We start from the raw sequence: 21751 nt of genomic DNA, 5'->3' as shown, positions 1-21751 counted from the left end.
AGACTCGCGTGGAGAGGTTTAAAAACCCAGACGCTCGGACCCGACCCCCAACAAGCACATCAACATCTCTGGGGAAGTCCTGCACCTGTTTGCAAACTCCCAGGGACTCCAGGATGCAGTCCGGGCTGAGAACCACAAATAATGCACCCCCTGGGCAGACACCCCCCCTTAGATCTGAGCATGGTGTTTGGGGGGGGCACGCCCATTTCTGTCTTTGTGCACCTCCCGTCCAGAACTTTGGTGGGGTGGGGTGCACAGACTGCACAACTGGAAATGGTACTGGCACCTCTCCAGCCCAGCTCCCCATCCACAGCATCCAGGGCAAGCCCGTGTCCTCCCCGTCTCCCCTCTGCCTCTCCGGGTCTGGCCTGGTCTGGCCTTGCTGCAGGGCGCCAGCGACCACTGAACCAAATCTTCTTTCTTACGTGCAGAGTGGGGAAGCCCGCCGAGTCTCCCAGACAAGAACCTAGCCTGGTGCCACGAGTCCCATCCACCCCCAGCCCCACCACCTCAGCACCTCTGGTCTGGGCTCCGCTCAAAGCATCACCCTAAGAGGTGAGATCTGGGGACCCCAAGAGCAGAGCACTGGGCGTGAGCATCACTAGAAGGAGCCAGGCCTCTCCCCGTGGTCTCTGCCAAGTCCCCACAGTCCCCTCCTGACAGGGGCGGGTTTGGGCCGGCTGCCTGCTGGGAGCAGCGCGGAACTTTGGGCAGCTCCCCGCTCAGCACCCCTGCCCACCACAGCGTCCTGAGTGGAGGGCACCACTCCTCTGCCTTGCCCTTCCTCACTTTCCGTTCTTCTTTACTAAGGCACATCCTATGAGAGCCCTACCGGGCGGATTGGCCTCTGCAGCTGATGCCTTTGGTGGGGGGGGGGCGGGGGGGGGGGCGCAAGGGATCTGCTCCAGAGGCTGGGCCTCGGCTGTGCAGCAAAGTGGGAGAAAGTCTGGCACAGGGGCAGGGACGGGGGGAGGAGGCTCTCAGGAGACCCTGGCGCCATGCCATCCCATCCCTACCCCTCACCCCCAGTCCGGTCTGGGAGCCTGGCAGAGCCCCGGTCTGGATGACGGGCCCTGTGTGCCAGCAGGCGGCACCCTGTCTGTTCCCCAGCAAGCCCACCTCCACTGCTGAGAAGCCAGAGGGGGGATCTTACCTCCCCGTTCAGAAAGCAGTAGAGAACAGCCACCACGAAGCCCTGGGGAGAGAGAGCAAGGACCCCTGAGCGTGCCCGCCAGGACCTCCACGCAGGTGCGCGGGAGGGGGCAGGAGCGACCAGGGAGCAGAATAACACAGTCACTTGGATGGGGCCACCTGCCGCCCGGGAAGCTGGGATGAAAAAGTTCTGCTCCACCAAGACGGCCACAGCCATGGAGCCACCTGGCTGAGGAGGGAGCCCATCCCATGGACGCACCTGGCTTCCGAGCTCACACCTTGGCCAAGTCCTTCCCTTTCCCAAAGTCCAGCTCGATGGATCCCTCTTCCTCCACGAGGCCTCCCCTGAACACCCCAGAATGTCCTCTGGGCTCCCCAGGCAGCCTGCAGGCCCCCCAAGGGCAGACCCCTCAGGACAGTCCGGCCCTGTGTTATATGCACCCCTCCCTAGGCCACACACTCTGCGCACACACCCAATGCACACTCTCTGAGCACGCACACCCAGTGCACACACTCTGCGACACACACCCAGTGCACACGCTCCGCGCACACACCCAATGCACACGCCCTGCACACGCACACCCAGTGCACACGCTCTGCGCACACGCCCAGTGCACACGCTCTGCCCACGCACACCCAATGTACACGCTCTGAACAAGCACCCAGACACCGTGAGCACGTGCTTGCGCACAGCAGGGTCCGGCACCCTGCCATGTTCTTTACGGAATTCTCTGCCTTCGGATTTCTTGTGCTGAGATGGGACCCAGCCTCTGACTCCCAAGCTAAGGCTTGGTCTTTCTAGGGGCAGTTTCATCAGCATAAGAATTAGGATGGGGGGAGGGAGACACTCAAGGCAGTTACACAGAGGACCTTTCAGACCCTCCAAGTCAAATACATGTTTAAACACGTGGGTTCAGGACAGATTCTCTGCTGTAACCTGGGGACACTCCGGGGAGCCAGCCCTGCCTGCACGGCCCACTCATGCGCCCATCTGCTCAGCTGCTCACTCTGCACTGTCACACCACCTCCCCATCGCTCACTTGTCTACAACCCACCTTCTTAGTCCTTCACAGATGGAGTCCCTAGTGTCTCTCCGCCCCCCCGCCCCGCACCCCCCGTGGGTCATTTATTTATATGCCCGCATGCTCTCCCACCAGTTCCACTCGCCTGGCGCTCTGTGGCCAGGTCCTGTCCTAGGGCCCTGACTTGGGCAACAGAGCCCCAGCGCTCACGGGGTGCCCGGTCCACAGACTGGAGTCAGGACGGGGACACAGAGGTCTCTGGAGGCCACCCTGTCAGCACCTGGAGCATGGATGAGGGATGGGGAGCCACCGTCTTAGATCTCCTGAGAGGCCTGGCTCAGGGCACCCGGCCACAGTGACAGGAGACACCAGGGTCTTCTCACAGAAGCCAGAGTGCAGCAGCAGCAGCAGGGGCTCTCCCAGCCCCGGCTAGTCTAGTGCTCTCACGGCAGAGATGGAATCCTGGAGGCCCAGTTCAGGTTAAAGAAGCTTCTAGAACCACCAGCAGGTTAGGGCCAGGGCCCTGGATCCCTGTGAGCTCCCCCCCCCACCCCCCCCCTCACCCCCCACCCCCCCGCACGTACCTGGAAGGAGCCCAGGCCCAGCTCAAACACCAGCCTCTCCCTCTTGCTGACATACTCGGGGGAGAAGGCGAAGATCGTGTAGTGGATCCCAAACAGCGGGATGAGCAGCAGGGTGGACCGCGCCAGCCGCCTGTCGGGAGAGAGGAGGATGTCCGCTCTGGGGGCCACCAGCGCTTGGGCCAGAGCCGTGGAGGGCAGAGAACCCCTTTATTCTCCCCAGAGCCCTGTCCATGGACCCTCCTTCAGGATTCTCCCCATGTACACAGGGCCTAGGAGGGGAGGTGGCCGACAGAGCCCGTACCCCAGAGCTCCTGTCCCTGTAGGCCACATCCTGCAGACCCACTAAACGTGCACATGTGTGTATGTGATTTACAGACACCCCTCATGGGGAAAGCGAAGGCAGGGCAAATACGAGGGTGGGATGTGGAAGGCTTGAGTGACGACGTGATGGGCAAAGCCCACATTCTCCTGCTGCAAAGGGAGCTCCCGGGCCTGAAAGAGAGTCTGGGGCTAGTCCTGGAGAGTGACAGGGAGGTGCTGAGGACAGGGGGAGGTGGGTGGGGGGTTGGGGGAGTGGCCACAGAAGGAGAGACTTGGGCGGAAGGACCTACTGACTGTGGGCATGAACAATTCCCATTCAAGCAGGAGAAACCTGCCACCCGGGAGAGAAAGCTGTCTGCGTGGGGGTGGAGACCTCTTGCCCAGAAAACAGCAATTCTGGGTTCCTCTGCCTGCCCCTGGCTCCTGGCCTGGTGGGAGGGGCTCTGTTCTGAGGGGTGGGGCACAGAAGCTCCGTGAGACATCACGGGTGGGCACAGTGGTGCCCTTGTGGGCCCTGCCCTGTGAAAAGGGGGCTCCCAGAGGGTCTCCAAGCATGGGACCCCATCTCCACCCACCCCAGCATACTGGCTGAGTCGGGGGCGAGTGGGAGGCTGGGTCCACGCGGGGGGCAGCTGGGCATGGGGGCTGCCATGGGATTTGGGGCAGTGACACCGTGCATCCCTTCCTCTTCCCCACCCCAGCTTTTCTGGGGCAGAATGTTCTGTGGAGTCAGGGCTCTGGATCTCAGAAGCAAATCCCTGGAGCCAGAGTAAGGCCTTTGGCTGCCCAGTGGGAAGGAAGGAGGGAAGGGAAGAAAAAGACTGGGGGAAGGAGAAAAGGAGAAAGGGGAGGGTAACCTGGGGAGATGAAGCCCCTTGAGGGCTGGGCACCCACCCCGCTCCCCCTGCGGGCAGCCCATTCTGCAAGACCTGGCGTCCTCAGACCTGGGCTGGTGCCAGCAGGATCTGAGCAGGCACCCATCTGGACCCAGGCACGGTGCTGCAGGATCTATCCCTCCATCATCTGCTCTCCCTCTCAGGCTGCGGCTCCTGAAGGCAACTGGCACCTCACTATCCCCACTGGCCTTGGGGCAGCACGTGCTGGCACAGCGCCCACCCCCAGGGCCTGTCCATGGAGGAACAGATGGCCGCACAGCCAGTCTGAAAGCCTCAGTCCTTACACTGACGGTGACCTGGGCACTTGGTCCTCTGCTGGCACCCGGAGCCTGGCACCGAAGACAGCAGGGAATGTTAGCTAAAGAATGAAAATTTAAACCCAGCTGGTGTGGCTCCGTGGTTGAGCATCAACCTATGAACCAGGAAGTCACGTTTTGATTCCCAGTCAGGGCACATGCCCGGGTTGTAGGCTCGATCCTGAGTAAGGAGCATGCAGGAGGCAGCTGATCAATGATTCTCTCTCATCATTGATGTTTCTCTCTCTCTCTCTCTCTCTCTCTCTCTCTCTCTCTCTCTCTCTCTCTCCCTCTCCCTTCCTCTCTGAAATCAATAAAAAGATACTTAACACAAAAATGAATGAAAATTTAAAAAGAAGAGGCAAGTAGCCTGGAAATGCAGACATGTGTTCATCTTGGGGCCCCTCGGTGACGCTCCCTAAAGGGGCTACTTTGCAAGAGCAGCTTAATTGGGGGGCTCAGGAGGGAAGATGCCCTGGGACGTGCCTGTGGTCCCTGACTTCCTCCCTCCAGCTCTTCTCCCACAAATGGGCCCGTTCCCAGGGACTTTTCCCTGCAGTTTGAAAAGCACCCTGGACACCACAGGGCCACCCTCTCCAGCCTTTGTGGTGGCGGTGGATGGCCAGGGGTCAGTGTGTGAGACACAGTGACCTTTCGGGCATGGACTCCGGCCCTGCCCAGCCCCTGGCCGGTGTGGCGACTAGTATCAGGTGCCCGCTGCATAGCCAGGGATAGCACCTTCCCTCTGGCAGCCCTAAGGCTGCCCGGAACAGGCGGGGAGTCTGCTGGGGACCCAGCGCATCCCAGGGACCCTCTGGCAGATGAGGAAGTGGAGGCAGGTGGGGAGATCTCTGGGCCCAGAGTTCTGGGGCCTCTGCCCTTCAGAGCTGGCCAGAGGCCTTGGAATGGGGACATACGGTGTGAGCCTCGGGACGCCCCTCTGAGGACAGTCACAGAATCACCATCTGATCTGATTAACCCAGAGACAGTGACACGGGCCCTTGGCGTCTGTCCCCTGCCCCTAAGGGGCATCCATGGCAGAAAAATACCCAGAAAAGCTTCCCACAGTCAGAGATGCTCATCCCACTTAAAAGGATGTCCAACGAGGTGGCTGCTCCGGCCAGAGACACCCTGGGGCCAGGTGACAGGACTCCCTGGGTTCAAGTCCTCACCCTGCCAATTATGTGACCTGGAGTGGGTCACTTCATTTCTCTATGCCTCAGTTTTCACATCTGTAAAATGGGGATAAACAAGTACCCACCTCATGAGGTTGTGGTGGGAACTCAGAGAGTGAACACAGACCGGGCACATGAATGTAAGTGAGGTTTGCTGCAGTGAGAGTCCCTGTCCCGGGTGGGGGAACCAACCCTATGAACTCAAGCTCTAAGTCTAGCAGAAATAATTTAGCAGTTCCAAAGACTTGACCAAGAGAAGTAAGACATTTGGGAAAGACCACACATCAAGGCAGCAGCCAAGCCCCAGCGGCTCCATCCCCACGGCCTCCTTTCCCGTGCCACACCCCCGCCCCCAAGAGTGCAGAGAACTCACAAGACACACAGAGGTCAACATGCAACAGCCAGGGGGGCTCGGGGCTGGGGGCACTGTGCTCTGCTCTCCCCAGTCCAGCGGCAGGACGCGGGCTCCAGGCGGTGGCGGCATGCGCCCCCCTCCCCTCCAGGACACGGGCCACAGCCACGCACACTTACAGAGTAATGGTGGACAGTTCTGACATCTTGCAAGAGTGCTGCTGAGCCCGCTCTGGCCTGCAGTAGCATTTCTGCACGCAGCTGCTGGTGCGACAAGATCAGCACTGGTGTCAGCCGGGGCACCGGGCAATGGAGAAACTGAGGTGGGACTTAGAGCCACAGAGTCCACGGGGAGGGAGGGGAGGGCAGAGGAGCCGAGGGTGTGGAGAGAGGACCGGGCAGTGACATGGAGAATGAGGAAGCCGAGGGCCAAGACAGGGTCAGCTCAGGACAGGGAAACACACACCCATACATGTACACGTCCGTGCATGGACATGCACACACACGAGCACTCACACTGGGACCAACGACGTAGGGGGTGGGGCTCGAAGAGAACACGGGTTCAGAAGGTGGGGCCTTGGCTGGGTCTCTGAGCCAGAAGCTGTCGCCATGGGCAGCTCTGGGCTCAGGGCGCGCGGCCTTGTCCGAGGTCACCCAGAGAGCTGAGCAACTGGAAACACCATGGATCTCGAGGTGCCCAGCGCTGGCGGACTGAGCCTGGACCCGGGCAAGCTGTGGGCTCATTACGGAGCCCGACTCGATGGCCACCGTCTCCCCTCTACACCTCTCTTCTTCCACCCGAACCTTCCTGAGCCCCCAGGCACTTCAGGGCGGGCATACGGGGGCACAGAGATGGCCTGGACAGAACAGACTTAGTCCAGACCCGACCTATCCACTGTGACAGCCACTATCCATCTGTGGCTGAGTTTAAATTAAATCAAATAAAAAAGCCACCTCCTCGCAGGCCCTCGCCACACGGCAAGGACTCGACAGTCATGTACGAGTGGATGCCACGGGGTCAGCACAGATCGCGGGCATCTGCCGCCACTGAGAGTCCCAGCGCACGGCACTGGTCGGGCTCAACCTCCTGAGAGAAGTCTGTTGGGCAGGGGCTGAGCCTGAGGCTTTTGGGCACTGTCCCTCTGCCTGCAGAAACAAGTCATCTGCAGGAGCATCTACGTGTGGGCCTGGGGTCCAGTCTAGCTGGACATGCCACTGGGCGAGGCCGAGCCTCCCTCTGCAGAGGCTCACGCGGAACGCCCATCTCTTCCAGCCCTTCTCTGCCCTGTGGATGCTGGGGGTGGCACACACCCGGACACTTCTCTTCCTCCTCGGACAAACACGTACGTGGGGAATTAAGACTGCAATAGACACGCCCGCTCCACACACCCTCCTCAGGCACCACGTGGCCCGAGCCCCGGGAACCTGCCCGTGGCTGCCGATCTGAGGGGCTTGATACCATAAGAGAAATGCAGGAAGGGCTCACAGCTTCGTCATTTGAGTCCAGCTCTCTGAGAGCAAGTCTGCGGGTCCTTGGCCTGGGGGACATGTCATTCTACTGAGGCAAACCTTCGAATCACACATTCCAAAGATGGAGCCAACCGAGGTCCCCCACTGCCCCAGTGTGGGGGTGGGGCTCTCACTTAGGTAACAGCATCTCTCAATTCCCACCGCGCTGTGAGGTGGGCGGAACGGCCCATGTTATAGATAAAGATGTGGGACATGATGCTCGGCTTCCCAGAGTGGGGTCCCCAAACCAGCAGCAGCAGCCCCCACCTCCCCCCCACCCCGCCGAGAGCTCCTTAGAAAGCAGAATCTCGGGTGCCACCCACACCTCGGCTCCGAACCGGCACTTGCACACGATCCCTAGGTGGCCCAAGTCAAGTCCTACATTGGAGACGTTCCCTCCTGTGGCCTCAATGAATGTCAAAGGTCCGCTTCGTATGCACACAGAGACAGATGGACGCACGTACGCTGCTGTTCCTCTCATCACATACACATGTAAGTGTAATTGTAAAAGGTTGGTCGGGCTTTCAGGAATGGAAGCCATCCTACTCTTCACGTGTACTTGCTGCCTCCCCCAGGTTGAAAGGTGGCGACTCTCCCCTAAGGTCAGTGGCCTGGCCCCTCAAACTTGGCCTACGTGTGGCACAGAAACCGGGGTCCCGGAGCCCGAGAGCCCGAACCTCGGGTGAGCCCCCGACACAGCTGCATGCAGAATTCTAAAGCCTCAGCTGCTCCCCTTTGAGGTCTCTCCTCCTGGAGCTCCCACACGTTCCCCCTTCCTGGGCTGGAGGCCGGAACTCAGGCCGTGGGAGACGTGTGCCTCTGATGGGGAGTGGGGTGCAGGGAGCAATGGGGGGCCTGGCACCGGGGAGGGCTCTCAGAAGGATCTAAGGACAAAGGGAAGGGCTGTTCTTCCCAAACATACCCCTCCCCCAAATCCTCAACGACTGCCCACAAGGACCCACGGACAAGAAACATGAGAGTGCGGCAGGAAGCCAGAGACAGGCGTGAGAAAGGCATCAGATTCCCTGCCAGCCACAGCAACTAGTGAAGGAGGGGAAAGGAATTTAACCACGAGGGAGAGAGAAGCCCAGGCTGACGGACGCACTCAGTTCTGATTTGGATCCGAGGGAAGATAAGAAACTCAGACAAGGGTGCTGGGTGGGGCTTCTTGGCGACCAGCGCCAGCCAGTCTCCGAGGGAGACCCCGTGGCAGGAAGGCAGAGAGCCCACTCCCGGCCCGGTCCTGCCAGGCTTTGCTGTCCGTCCACAGGAAGGTCAAAGCCATTTCCAGGTCTGGGCTCTCCCCTCTATAACCAGGGATGCAGCACCTGGTTCCTCGGGCCCCTGCTTTGGTCTCAGGCCAGACTCCACGATGCTTCAGTGCCTTTAGAAGGGGGGCCGCCGGGCTGTGGGCCTAGGCAACACCTGACCGGATGCGGTCGAGACCCCTGCAGGGAGACTTCCGTGGGCAGCCCCGTCTGTGCACCCTCATCCTAGTGACCAGTGTGGCACTGGATACGCCCAGCCGGCAGGATGTCGTGGTCTGAACTGAACATTCTCTAGAGGGTCCCCCCTATGCTAAGATGCTGGGAACCCCAGAACCCAACCCAGTCCCCCGGGGGGCTTTCCACCCCACACTGGTACCCCTACCAGAAGCCCAGCCTTGACCTTGGGTGGGGCCATTTTCCTTCTCTGGGCCTCAGTTTCTCTCTCTGCAAAATGGGGGTAACCATTCCCTGCTGCCAATCCCTAACAGGAGTTGGGATGCTGGGGTACTCCGAGACAGGGGAGCGGGTGCTTTAGTAGTGGAAGACGGAGCCCATGAGAACCGGGTGCCATGCGGGGTGCCGGAGTCCCCGACTGGAAGCGTCCTGCCTGTACTCCGCCCAGCCCGGAAAGGCCTGTCTGCAGAGGTGAATGTCATCCTCCTGAGCCTGGGTACATGACGGCCCTGCTGAGCCACCCAGGACATCACCGTGTCTGTTCTCTGCTCTTTCCTTTACCCGGGGACCGTGGAGACCCTCTGTGGGGTCCCTGAGGGGGACGCAGATGGGGTTTCCCTCCCCCACACCAGACCCAAGAGGCAGCTCCCGATGCCCTCCGTGCCGTGGGAAGCCCACCGGGGGTAAAGCCTCCCTTCAGGGCCTGGCCCGAGCCGCTCAGCGCAATCCTGTCTGCCCTGCAGCCTCCCCTCCCCCTTCAGAGACCCTGCTTCTCACAGAGGTAAACGCCGGTCCCAGGGAAAGGCAGAGCCCTAACCCCTGCCCAAGACCAGGGCGAGCCTGAGCACAAGCCGAGCCCTGACCCAGGCCCGCACTCCAGGCCCAAGTCCTGACCCCGATGCTCATTGTACGAGGAGCACCAGGGAGAGAGTGTGGGGGGCTCATGCCCCCGCCCAGCCCCCAGGTCCGTGGGAGGCTGGACCGAGAGCGCCGTCTTGGTCTACGGAGGACACACCCTTATCAGCTGAGCCGCTGGCACCAACCTACAGGAAAGGGGGTGAATGCTGGTCTGAGGGCACAGGCAGGGGGTCCTCTCGGGCTTTCTTGGGGACTCCCAGGCTTATATTTGTTCTGGAAACAGAGGAAAAAACCAAAAAGCTGTAGGTAGGTCTGAAGGGCTTCTCAGCCCAACACACACTTGGTGGCCCAAGGGGACAGGGGCACCGCCCTCAAACCCTCTCCCACGGGCCCTGCCCCTTCCAATCCCCCACCCACAGCAGACCCCTTGCAGCTCAATGCCCTCCAATGGGCAGCTTCACACAAGGCTGGAACCCCGGGGCCTCTTCTTCCAGGAAGCCTTGTTTATATACTTGCTTACCACCCTCCTCTGCCTGGGACGTCCCTGAGGCCGGGAATGGGGGTACAGTGGAGCCTGGGGTGCAGGGCCTGCCTGCCTGAAGTGCAGCTATGCCTTCACACTTCCCCATTGGACTCCCTGCCCTTCACCGATAACCAGCTCCCTCGGCTGCAACACGGGGGTTACATGTATGTGCATGCAGACATTTCTACGCCCATCTCGCCAGACCCTCTGCAGCACCGTCTCTTTCATGACCCCTCAATCCTGAAGCAGGGCCTCCTTGACTCAGACCCTCGCTGAATTGAATAGGATCAAGCTGACCCTTGTCCTGCATGGGTCCTACCCCCACCCCCACCCCCCCCCCCGGCCCCCGTGTGCAGACCACATCCATCCAAGGGTTTAACCTTTAGGGCTTAAGATGAGCCCATGCTTCGCTTTCTCTATAAAAAGGACTTGCTGAGATTGTGAGAAGACTTTTTACACAAGAGAAGCAAGCCCTTAGCGGGTTCTTTAAACATGTATGCTCACATATACACTTCACAGATGGTGTGTGTTTTTTACAGATTAAAAGGTTTTTTGTTTGCTTGTTTGTTTGTTTGTTTGTTTTATATATTTTTATTGATTTCAGTTGAGCAAGTCTATTGGTACCATTTGCTCACTTCGTGTCTGTCACATTTTGGTAATTCCTGCAATATTCAACTTTGTCGTTATCATTGCATTGGTTGTGGTGACCTGTGGTCAGTGACCTTTGATGTGACCATGGTAGTTGTTTCGGAGCCCACACGCCAGGCCCTCAGAAGACAAACAACCAACAGATGTCAAGTGTTCTGGCTGCTCCAGCGACTGCCCGTTCCCCAGTCTTTCTCCCTCTCCTCGGGCCCCTATTCCCCAAGACACAGCGACATGGACGTGTCCTTACTCAGGCTGTGGCTGGGCCTGTGTGTCTCTGCACAGGGGGTGCGGGGAGAAGTCCAGAGAAGGGGTCCCGGGACCTCAGAAGAAGAGACGGATTCTACCAGGACCCGGGGCCGGGTGGCCGAAGCTGCCAGAGCCCAAAGGAGTGATGAGGCTGACTCAGCTATACACTGGAGTCAGGGATCTGAGATTAGTTCGGTGGGAGCCAATCCACCCTCGAGCAGAAAACTGGGACCAGACACAAGGACACAGATCCTGACACCAGACAGGGAAGGGGGAGGAGAGCAGCAGGGCCCCGCGCTGGCCAGGCCTGGGGACAGGCAGGAATGGCCTCTCTAGGACACTTAGGTCGTTGCAGAGGACAGGCCTGGGAGACTGAATGACATGATGGGTGAATAATTTTTTTACTACATGACATACACGTATAAGCAGAGGTTGGTAGGAACTTGCAAAAGTATGAAAAAATGAAAAAACAGTAAATGAATAACAAAACAGGAGGGGGTTCCTTCCTAATGTAATGGAATCGTCCTCTATGCAGACGAAACAAAGCTCACCCCGCCAGGCCCTGCGCTAGTCCCCAACCCAGGGGAAGGGCTCCACAAGGGGTGGTGCCTGGGCTGCACAGACAGACAAGGGAAGCCCCGAGGAGTCTGAGGGAAGGACCTAGGATGGCCCTCTGAGCAGTCTCTGCCTCTCTCTTCTCTCTCTCTCTCTCTCTCTCTCTCTCTCTCTCTCTCTCTCTCTTTCTCTCTCTGCTTCTCTCTCTCTTTCTCTTCAGGAGAATGGTTGGGTGGGGGAGCCCTCTGCTGGGGTCTGCCTGCTGCCCTACTTGTCCACTGAGCAGCTATTAAAATTCTGGGGTCTCTGATGAAGGCAGGACAAAGCCTCCCACAGATGCAATGAGAATACCTCAGCTCCTTCTAACCTGCTCTCCTCTTAACAAGCCAAGGAAGCAACACCTGTGGCTCATCCCCCACCCACAGACAGACCCCAGAGACTGCCCCAGATTCTCTGTGCCCATCTGGCCCCTCCGGCCACTCACAGGGGACTGGCCTTCACCCCAGCATCAGAAGTGTCTCCATTCCCCACACACCTAGCTGGTCATGGTCATGCTTCTGATCATGAGGCAAGAAGAGCCAGGTAGAAGGTACTCAGTCTGACTCAGGGTGGGTCAAGGACTGGGACAGGCTGGGAAGGGGTGGGACAGGGTGGGCCACAGCAAGCAGGGATACGCTGCTGGGGACACGACTGCAGGAACACTTGTAGGAACAAACCACAAGGCAGTGGAAGTGAATGAAGAAAACCCTACACTCAATGCTAAGAGGCGGCCTGCGAACCCCATCAATCCAAAACGTATCAGATGCTCCTTTGCTCAGGGAAGAGGGAGTTCTAGGGGGAGGACCAGACCCCAAAATATAGCTCCTCTCGGAGGGGAGGAGAAGAAAAAGACTCCCTCCTTCCATTACCCAGACCAGCGAGAACGTCCACGTGACCTGCTGGTGGGGCTGAAGCAACTTGCACACAAGGGCTGGGACAGGACCAGCAGGCAGCCAGTGGCGCTCATGAGCTTCCCATAGAACCGAGATCCCCAAAGGAAATCCGACTTCTGAGCAACCAAGACCCTAACTACCCTCGGGAACCTGGCAATTTCCGTCTTGATTTCCTAGGGTGACATGTCATCGGCCAGTCTCCTCCAATCTCTTTTCCCTTCCCTGTCATCGCCATGTGGATTAGGAGCTGCTGGCTTGGCTGAGGAGAGATGGGCAACTAGATTCCAAAGGCACTTTAATCAGAAAGGAATCTTGCAAAAGCCCACGATAGGCTACCCTGTCCCCCAAACCCAGGCCTGTCCTCCGGTGGCCTGCGTCAGGGCCCCCTCAGCTGGCGGAGGGGACGATGGCGTTCACACGGTGGTACTTACAAGTAGACGCTGGACTCGTTGCCTCCCATGTCTGGAGACTGAAGTTTCTGCACGAGGATGAAGATGATGCCCACGAAGAGCCCAAAGTTCACCTGAGGAGCAAAGAAAAAGCCGATGGAAATGATCCTGGGCAGAGCCAGTCCACACTCCTGCCTCTGCATATGCCACTATCCCTCCAACAGGGCCCCCCATCCCCATCCAGCCGAGATCCCAGCTAGACTCAGAATTCGGAACAGCGTTCATATGGTTGAAATGACAGAAGAGACAGACACAGAAGAATTCCACAGGAGTACCAAGAAATGGGAAATATATCATTAGTGAGCCAGGAAAGTGAGCAATTTCTGGCAGAGAGAGAGAGCAGATAGGGTTGAGGTGATGGAATCATTCCGATGCCAGACAGAAAGAGAAGAGGCTGCTACAGAGGTGAGAGCTGGCCGCTGGGAACGCCAAGGTCACAGTCACTGAATATGGGGGGCCAGAATGGACAACCATACCCCTTATCCATCCAAGGCCTGGGAATGGTGACAGCAACATTTACCTGCAGGTACAGATCAGGGCAAAACTCTCTAATCAAAGTGAGGAGCAATATGTATGGTGAGGAAGGAGAGAGGTTAGCAAATAAATAGAAACGAGGCACCGCAAGAGGAGCACACGGCACATCCGATGCAGCCAAAGCAGCGCTCCGAGGAAAATGATAGCCCAACACTTACTAAAAAAATGATAAATGCTGAAGATAAAATAATTAAGCATTCAAATCAAAGGCTAGGGAAAGAGTACCACAAATGTAACATATACAAGAAAATTAAGAAAGACCAAAATTCATTATTTAAAAAAAAAAAAAAAAAACAGGGAAAAAAGGTAGACCGGGTCAATAAAAATACATTTCCATTTTAGGTCTTGTTTGTTTGTTTTCACAGAGCTGTTGGGATTATACAGCATGCCACGTGAGGGCAGGGTGCTGCTCATCAGGTACTCTACCGCGCTCATCGGTACCTGGAATTTAGCTCAGTAAACACTGCTAACTGCGTAAGTCCATTCAAAGGGGGGAAAAGTAATTAGAAAAACAACAACACTGAAAGCTTCCCTATCTATCAATAGTAATCTACTAAAACATGTAATGAAAGAATAAATCCAGACTGGCTGGATTTATCTTGTAGGTACATTACAAAGACAACTGAAAAAACTGTACGAAACGTCTCTATGGGAAAGACTGAATAAATGGAGATTCATGCATGTTCTTGGAGAGAAAGACTCAAGATTTTAAGAATATCAGTTACAGTCATCCCTCCTTCCTCACCCTGAGCGGATGCTTAAGACCGTGGAGAATACCAAACCCTACATATCCATGTTTTTTCCTATACAAACCTATCTGTGATAAAGTTTAATTTATAAATTAGGCATAGTAAGAGATTAGCCATACCTAATAATAAAATAGACCAATTGCAACAATATACTGTAATAAATGTGAATGTGGTCTTTTTCTCCCTCAAAATATGATAACCAGTCTGATCACTGGCCAAGATGGCTGCTTTGACTAACAGGTGTGTAGCTGATACAGTGAGGATACACTGGACAAAGAGACGGTCCATGCTGGGGTCGGACAGCATGACCCAGCGCGAGATTTCTTCACGCTACTCATAATAGCGTCCAATTTAAAATTTATGAATTGTGTATTTCTGGAATTTTTCTTTTAAAAATTTTTTTCCAGTCTGGCCAGTGTGGATCAGTGGTTGAGTGTCAACCTATGAGCCAGGAGGTCACAGCTTGATTCCCAGTCAGGGCACATGCCTGGGTTGCAGGCTCAATCCCCAGTGTGCGACAGGCCGGAGGCAGCTGATCACTGATTCTCTCTCATTATTGATGTTTCTATCTCTCTCTCCCTCTCCCTTCCTCTCTGAAATCAATAAAAATATATTTTTTTAAAAAATTGTTTCCATGCCACAGTTGACTATAGGGAGCTAAAAACTTAGGAAGCAAAACAGTGGATAACTGGGGGAAAGGTGGGACTGTATTTTCCAAATTAGTTTATAAATTCAGTTTAATTCCTATAAAAATTGCAATTAGACTATTTTCTTGCAACTTGCCAAAGGGTTTGAAATCACTTGAAAAATAAAATCTACAAGAAGATTTTGAAAGAAAAAAGAATAAAGAAGGGAAAATTAGCATACCAGATATGAAACCATGCTACAGTGTTATAGTAACTAGCCCAGTGGGGTACTGACCATGGAAGAAGCTAGTAGATTAGTAACATCAAACTGAAAATCTGGAACCAAATAAAATACAGTGAGTGTTTAAGATACAATGACATTTCAACATAATGGAGAAAGGATAATCTATTCAATAGAAATAATTGAGAGACTGGAACATCTATCCACTAGGGGAAAAAATAAAATAAAATTAGATAAAATTAGGTATCATTTCAGATCAAGGAAATAAAATTTCAGCCGGACTAAAGCATGTAATAACCCAATCGACAAAAATGTGACAAAACAATTAAGAAGCATATCTTTCTGTCATAGGTCAGGAGAGTCCTCCTTAAGCAAGAAACAAGGCTCGGAATGTGGAAAGAGGAAGCCCGAGGGTTTGACTGCATAAGAGTTATGCCGTCTTGGAAACACACTTACAACACGTGTACCGAATGTAGTGTTACTATCCTTCAAACAATAAGACAGACAACAACGGGGCTAGAAAAATAAGCATAAAAAGATAAATAAAAAGGTGATAACCAGAATAAAAACAAATTTTCAACAAATATCTGGGAAATGCCCTGAGGCACTAGCAACATGAAAAAATGCCTATTAAAGCATCGAGCAACCATTACCCCCTACCCCAAAAGACTGTCCACAATTATGCACAGAACCCTCTCTAGTGGTATCTTTTGCGATGAGGAAATATGGGAGCATATAAATGGCCAACGCTCTCAGGATAGCTAGAGCATGTGTACATCCATGCTGCAGAATACAATGCAGCCATGAGAAGGGAGGAGGCAGGTTTAGGTTTCCTCTCCCGTCGTGCCTTTATGCCCAAGCCGCCGCCACCTCTTCCCTGCTCCTTGTCCCAAGGGCACTCACCATTATGGAACCAACCACGGGGCCTTTGATCACCCACCACAGAGGAGTGCTGTCATTCATATCCCAGCAGCTGAGAGACAGAGAGAGAGAAGCGAGGTTATGCTCAGGGACAGGGCCCCTGCAGGACCATGTCTCTGGCCCTGGCTGGTGCTTCCCCTGCAGCTTCCTGAGGAGGGGTGGCTGGAAGGAGAGGTCTCAGGTGCCGCGGGCCTTCCCTCAGCAGGGATTGCAGCCCAAGAGTCAGGGTCACCACAGGGCTCCTGGGCAAGGGCCACCTTCCCCTTCACACCTAGGCCCCTTGTGGGGCGAGTTTCCCCTGCACTCATCCTCCCATCCCTGAAAGGAAGCGGCTGCTCCGCTCCGGCCCAGGAGCAGAGCGGGGCTCTGAGCCATGCTCCTTCCCACTGCCTTCTGGCTGAGGTGTGGCTGGGTGGACCCACCTGTGGGCGGCTCAGGGCACAGTGGGTGCCCAGCCTGGTATCGTTTGTCTGGGGCCGGTAAAGCGGGGTCCCCCATGGAGAACCCACACAGAAAACCAGCCCGGCGCTCTGGCACGCACTCACCCTGTGTTGTCAAAGTAGAGCCTCAGCGCAGCCCACACCGACACACAGATGGTTGGGGACCCTGCAAAAGCAACAAGAGGAGCCCCGTGGTAACAGGAACGCCAACAGGCCATGTCCCCCTCAGACTTGGGGCTCCCTGTGGCTATCATCCCCACTCAGACATGGGGTTCTGACCCACAGGCAGGGCTCCTTCTCAGACCTGGAGCTTTGGGGACCCTAACTGTCCCTTATACCCAGAGGTCCATGTCTCCCCCAGACCATGGACTAGCTCGCCTTACAGAGTATGTCCTCTCAGAAGGTGGGCTTTCTGGGGGCAGGAAGAACAGGAAAGAGTGCAAGCAGCAGGTGTGTGGCACTGGGGCAAGGGGGAGGGGACAGGGAAGTTCCTCCTCTGGTCTGACGCTCCCCCACGGGCACCGAGGACATGCCTGGCCCCGAGGCCACAGCCAGACCTACCCCAGCCAACCATGGTGTACCAGTAGAAGTATCTCCTCTCGGGGAAGAAGGTCTCCACCAGCAGGGTGAAGAGGTACAGGCCCTCGATGAACAGCCAGAAGTAGTTGGACACGACGCAGTAGTGGAAGAAAACCATTATGGCCTTGCACTCCACCTGCCGAGGGGGCCAGAGAGGGAGGGCGACGTGAGCCCCCATCCCCTGCCCCGCCGAGCTCTGAGAACCAGCCCCGGGAGCAGGGAGAATTCCGAGGGCCTTTCAGCTCTGGCCTGCTCAGGCTCACACCCCATGGGTCGGAAACACTCAATATTCCTGGCTTCGAAAAGTTTAAAGTTGCCCATGATTCAGAGTCGAAGCTACTCATGGAGACAACACTGCCCATGTCAGCAAAGGACAGGGTGGGGGTGAGCATTGAGCCCCCTCCCCAGGCTCATTCTCCCCATCTTCCTGCCCCTTCCCAGGTCCCACAGGCTAGGTGAGTAGGCAGATCCCTATGTGAGGCCCCTTCGTCAAATGAGGGCTTTAGACATCACAGGGGTAGAGGAGGTACCCCGGGCCCCCCAGAAATCTCACAGAGAACGCAGGCTCTAAGTGTGCCTCCGCGCCAAGGCCCTGTGCTCTCGGCAGATTTTGCCCTCCTGCCCCATCCAAACCCATCTTCTCTGCTGACCTGAGGTCTGAGGCCTGGGGAGGAGGTCTAGGAAGATGCCAGCCCACAGGCCTTGGGCTCCATCATGGGCGGTCGGTAACCAGCCCAGGCCAGCCCACGGTGAGCCTGTGTGCATCCTAGCCAAGTGGGACCCGGCCTTTCCACCTGACCTCCAACTGCTCTGCCGAGTGCACGCAGGTGCCGAGGGCCAGGCCATAGCCTCAAGCAGGCGAGTCCCTGGCTGCCGGTGGCCTGGTGATCTCTCCTGGGTTTCCCTGTTCGCTGGGACTGTGTGTTAACCTGCGGGAAAGCCCCGGACCTCGGACGTCCCGGATGTCCCTGGCCAGGCACTCACGGTGGAGATGTAGCAGTGGTTGTTGTCCTGCTCCTCATACAGGATCCAGTCCTTGATGAAGACAGAGATGGCCCTCAGCATGAAGGACGCGAACAGGTTCATGTGGATGAAGTTGCGGGTGCAATGCAGCTTCCTGCCCAGCGAGGGAGAGGCCTTGAGGCAGGTGACCCCCAGCATGGCGGCGGCGCACTCAGGGCTGCTATGGGCTCCCACCCTGACCACCCCCGCCCTCCTGCTTTCTAAGTTGCAAGCCCCCATCACCCAGCCCATAACCCCTCTATGTAGACCAGGAAGGCACAAGCGAGGCAAGTAGGCCTCCTCCCTGGACAGGCCAGCTGCCCTCTCTGGGGTCAGGTTTCCCATCCCCTATCCTGGGAGTGGGGGAAGCCCCGCCCACCAGCTTCAGGGCTGATGTCCAGGGGGCGTGGCGAGGACTCTGAGCTGGAGTGGGCACGCTCACTGGATCACTGCTGGAGATCTTACCGGAAGCGACACAAGATGACCATGGCAGTGGTGAGGGAGACGAGGGACGTGCTGTAGCCAACTGTGTACAGGGCCTTCACCGACATGTAGTAGTAACTCTGGGGCAGGGCACAGGAGGGTGGGGCTCCATGTGGGGTCTGCTGGCCCCCAGCCCAGTCTCCCAGTCTCCCCGCTCTGGGCCTGCCACCCAGCCCCTCCTTCCTCCCTCCTCTTGCTGATCTCACCTCCTCCCTGCTCAGTGCCTCTACCTCTGAGACCTCCCCAAGCCCCCATCCCCCACTGAGTGGCTTCCTCCCCTCTGTAGTGTGTCTGCTCTCATCAGATGCTCCATAAATGCTTGTTGAGCGCAGGAGCTCTGAGCAATCCCATCACCCCTTAGCCTGGACAAGAGTCCAGGAAGCCCCCTGCTGGGCCCAGCAATGACCCTCCTGCTGCTGGGCCACAGGAAGGCTGGGTGTCCCAGAGGAGTAGCCGGGGCGGTGGGGGCACATGGTGAGCGCTGAAGGAGCTCAGGCAGCAAACCGGCTGCTTCTCAGTCCAGAATGAGTGAATGAGAGTCCTACCCTCCGAGCATCCGGACACGGTGGGTGCTCATACATGCTGCCTGGGGACCTGACATGCCTATCGTCCCACCAGGAGTCACAGCCTCTGCTGGGAACACCCTTCCACCCGCCTCCTCAACCCCACCCCCACTGCCTCTTGGGTCCGGTGGGCACACACTCACCTGGTCCCCAGACTCAGATTCATTATATTCATCAAACCCACAAGCATCTAAATAGTGAGGGAAGGTCTCCGACCAGCCATCCTTCGTGCAGTTCCGGCTCACCACCCTCATGCCTGCAGCGGAAGGAGAACACAGGCACAGAGATGATCTAAGAGGCCCTGAAATTCTTATTCGAAAGTCACTCCATACTTGGGGTTCCTGGGGAGCATGGCCACTCAGGTTCCTGAAATCCTCCACTGTGTGCCCGGAAATAGTGACTGTTGATGACCTCAGGCTGGGCCTTTACAAAGGGCATGGGGGTCAGGGGAGGTGCAAGCTGCTCTCTTAACCAAGGGAGAGGGGACTGGCCCAGCGGGAAGACTGGCCTCCAAGCTGCCTGGGATTCTGAGTCCTGTGACAGCAGGGCAGCGGGGCGTCCGCAGGCCCAGGGAGAGAATCTCTTCCGCTCACAATTCCAAGACAACTGCTCCTGCTCCAGCAAACCCAGCTCAGCTGCTACTGGCAGGCTCCTCCCAAGCCCCCGTGACCACCTCTTCAGAGTCCGGGTGTCCGTGGGACCGTGGCCTTGGCCACATTCCTCCCCTGCCTGGGCCTCACCGCCTCTCCACTTTGCCCACGTCAGGGTGGTGGGAAGAAGAAAGGGAAGTTGCTTCAAAATAACAATTTTTTAAAAAGTGTCCTGGAGGTATACGCTCTTTCCTTCCTCTTATTCTCCTTCTTTACATTTCCTTTTAATAACACAGTGTGGGCCCAGGACAGCAGAAGCCTCTCTGTTCCGAACTCTGCTATGAACTGGCCACTCCATTGTTGTACTGCCCTCCAGACGGTCAGCACCGCAGTGACGGCCCCGGTGACTGCACCCGGCTCTCTCCCCCCCAGCGATTCCACGGAGCACAGGACCTCGGGGCCCGGCTTCTCCAAGTGGGCGTCTCCCCAGACCAGCCCATCAGCATCACCTGGGAGACTGCCTGGACATGCACCTTCTCAGGCCCCACCCAGGCCCACGGGATGAGTGACTCTGGGCGGGGGCCAGGAATCTGGGTCTCCACGAGCCCCCTGGGGGGTCGCGGCCACCGTGAAAGTGTGAGAACCACCATTCTACACAGGGGAGTTCCCAGCTGTCAGGGGCCACCTAATCCAGGAGGTTTTTATTTGGAGTCTACGATGGGGCTTCGAGAGATTTGTGTTCCCCTAACATTGTAGGCACGGCGTTCTGTCTGGGCAGTAGACCCACAGCTTATCAGAGAAGGAAAAGGACCTGCCAGAGGCCACACAGCCACAGAGAGGCAGAGCCAGGCCTGCCAGAGGGGTCCCCCTGCTCACAGGTCAGCAGATGCCCCTGCTCTAGCCAGCAGGTGGTTGATCCCAACATACCTGAGAGGTCCAAGGACTTAAGGTCTTCAAAACCAAGCTCTCCTGCAAAACACAGACACGGGCCTGAGTCAGAACACCCGGCCATCAGCTTGCCAGGGCTGCCCACTGCCGGCCCCTGACGCGGGAAGGCCAAGCTCCCCTGGTCTGGAGAACGAGGGGTGGGGTCTCAGCCAGGAGGCAGCCCAGCACTGCACCCACACCTTCCTGACACACTGCACATGCCACCGGCAATCCATTGGCTTTGTATTTCTACGCTCTAATGAGGCTGATGACTCAGTTCTCCTCCCTGGACCACAGGAAGTGGAAATGGGACATTGTCAGGATGGTGAGAGGGCCTCCCCCAGAGTGGGAGAGGAAGGAAAAGGGATGGTTGGGCCTTTTCAAGGACAAGGCAAGGAACAGCCACACGAGTCCTGGGCTTGGTCCCCCTCCTCTTTGGCGCTCACCTCTCCAAACTGCTCTCATCAAATGGAACCCAAAACTTCAAAGACTTTATCCTCAGACCTTTTTCTCTTCCTCTCCTGACTCTTTCTCCCCACCTCCACCCATGCTGACGCCCCTACTAGCAATGAGTCTCCATTTCCCCTCTACTTCTCTAAATCCTGTTCCCAAGGTCCAGCTGACATGCCGCCTCCTCCAGGAAGTCTCCCTGCACCTTTACATTGTTCTGCCCGCATGCGGCATTCTTAGGTCTCTTTTGTTCTGTAGCTTGCTGTACATTCCAACTCTGCAGCCACTGGGGGTGTCAGTATCTGTGTGGGCTCACGCACACATTCAGGCCTGCACATATGCGTGTGGTGGGCTTGTTAACCCCTCCATGAGTGAGTCTCGTCCTCCCAAACAAGCCCATGAGCACCCTGAGGCCAAGGGCTGCATCTTCCATCTTCCTGTGTCTCCCCCCCTCCCCGCCTCAACCCACCTCGAGAATGGCCAAGGGGGAAAGAAAGGGGGAGGGGAGAACCTGGTCCCTGATAAGCCTCTCATTCCACCCCCACCCGTTCCCAGCAGTTAGAGCTGGGCTCCAGCTGGATGGACAGATGGATAGATTATCAAGCTGGGTGGACAGATGGACAGATGAGCAGCAGTCTGTCCTCTCCGGGGTTCCTCTTACCGATGGTTTCTGTCTCCCAGACTGAA

The 21751-nt window shown here is 56.8% G+C and overlaps 1 protein-coding gene across 6 annotated transcripts in view; it reads right to left on the bottom strand.

Annotated features, from left to right (window-relative positions):
• Positions 1-21751, bottom strand: part of ADCYAP1R1 (ADCYAP receptor type I) — a 44802-nt gene that overhangs the window by 4964 nt on the left and 18087 nt on the right. For 3 of the 6 annotated variants that reach the window (XM_070424526.1, XM_070424525.1, XM_070424524.1), the window contains 12 exons: positions 21726-21746; positions 20615-20656; positions 19241-19353; positions 18517-18614; positions 18034-18166; positions 17032-17185; positions 16576-16636; positions 16013-16082; positions 12942-13033; positions 5978-6061; positions 2759-2888; positions 1154-1195 (listed from right to left, as the gene is read on the bottom strand). In XM_070424526.1, the coding sequence (XP_070280627.1) occupies positions 1154-1195; positions 2759-2888; positions 5978-6061; positions 12942-13033; positions 16013-16082; positions 16576-16636; positions 17032-17185; positions 18034-18166; positions 18517-18614; positions 19241-19353; positions 20615-20656; positions 21726-21746 (1040 nt within the window). Of the gene's footprint in view, positions 1-1153; positions 1196-2758; positions 2889-5977; positions 6062-9795; positions 9880-12941; positions 13034-16012; positions 16083-16575; positions 16637-17031; positions 17186-18033; positions 18167-18516; positions 18615-19240; positions 19354-20614; positions 20657-21725; positions 21747-21751 lie in introns of all 6 variants that reach the window. The other 3 variants (XM_070424527.1, XM_070424528.1, XM_070424529.1) reach the window with 3 other exon arrangements.

Source organism: Myotis yumanensis, unplaced genomic scaffold (assembly GCF_028538775.1).
Source record: "Myotis yumanensis isolate MYYU_CA2020_CCGP unplaced genomic scaffold, mMyoYum1.0.hap1 SCAF_9, whole genome shotgun sequence".
Classification (NCBI taxonomy): Eukaryota; Metazoa; Chordata; class Mammalia; order Chiroptera; family Vespertilionidae; genus Myotis; species Myotis yumanensis.
The sequence above is the reverse complement of the archived record's forward strand: the minus strand, read 5'-3'. Positions and strand labels throughout refer to the sequence as shown.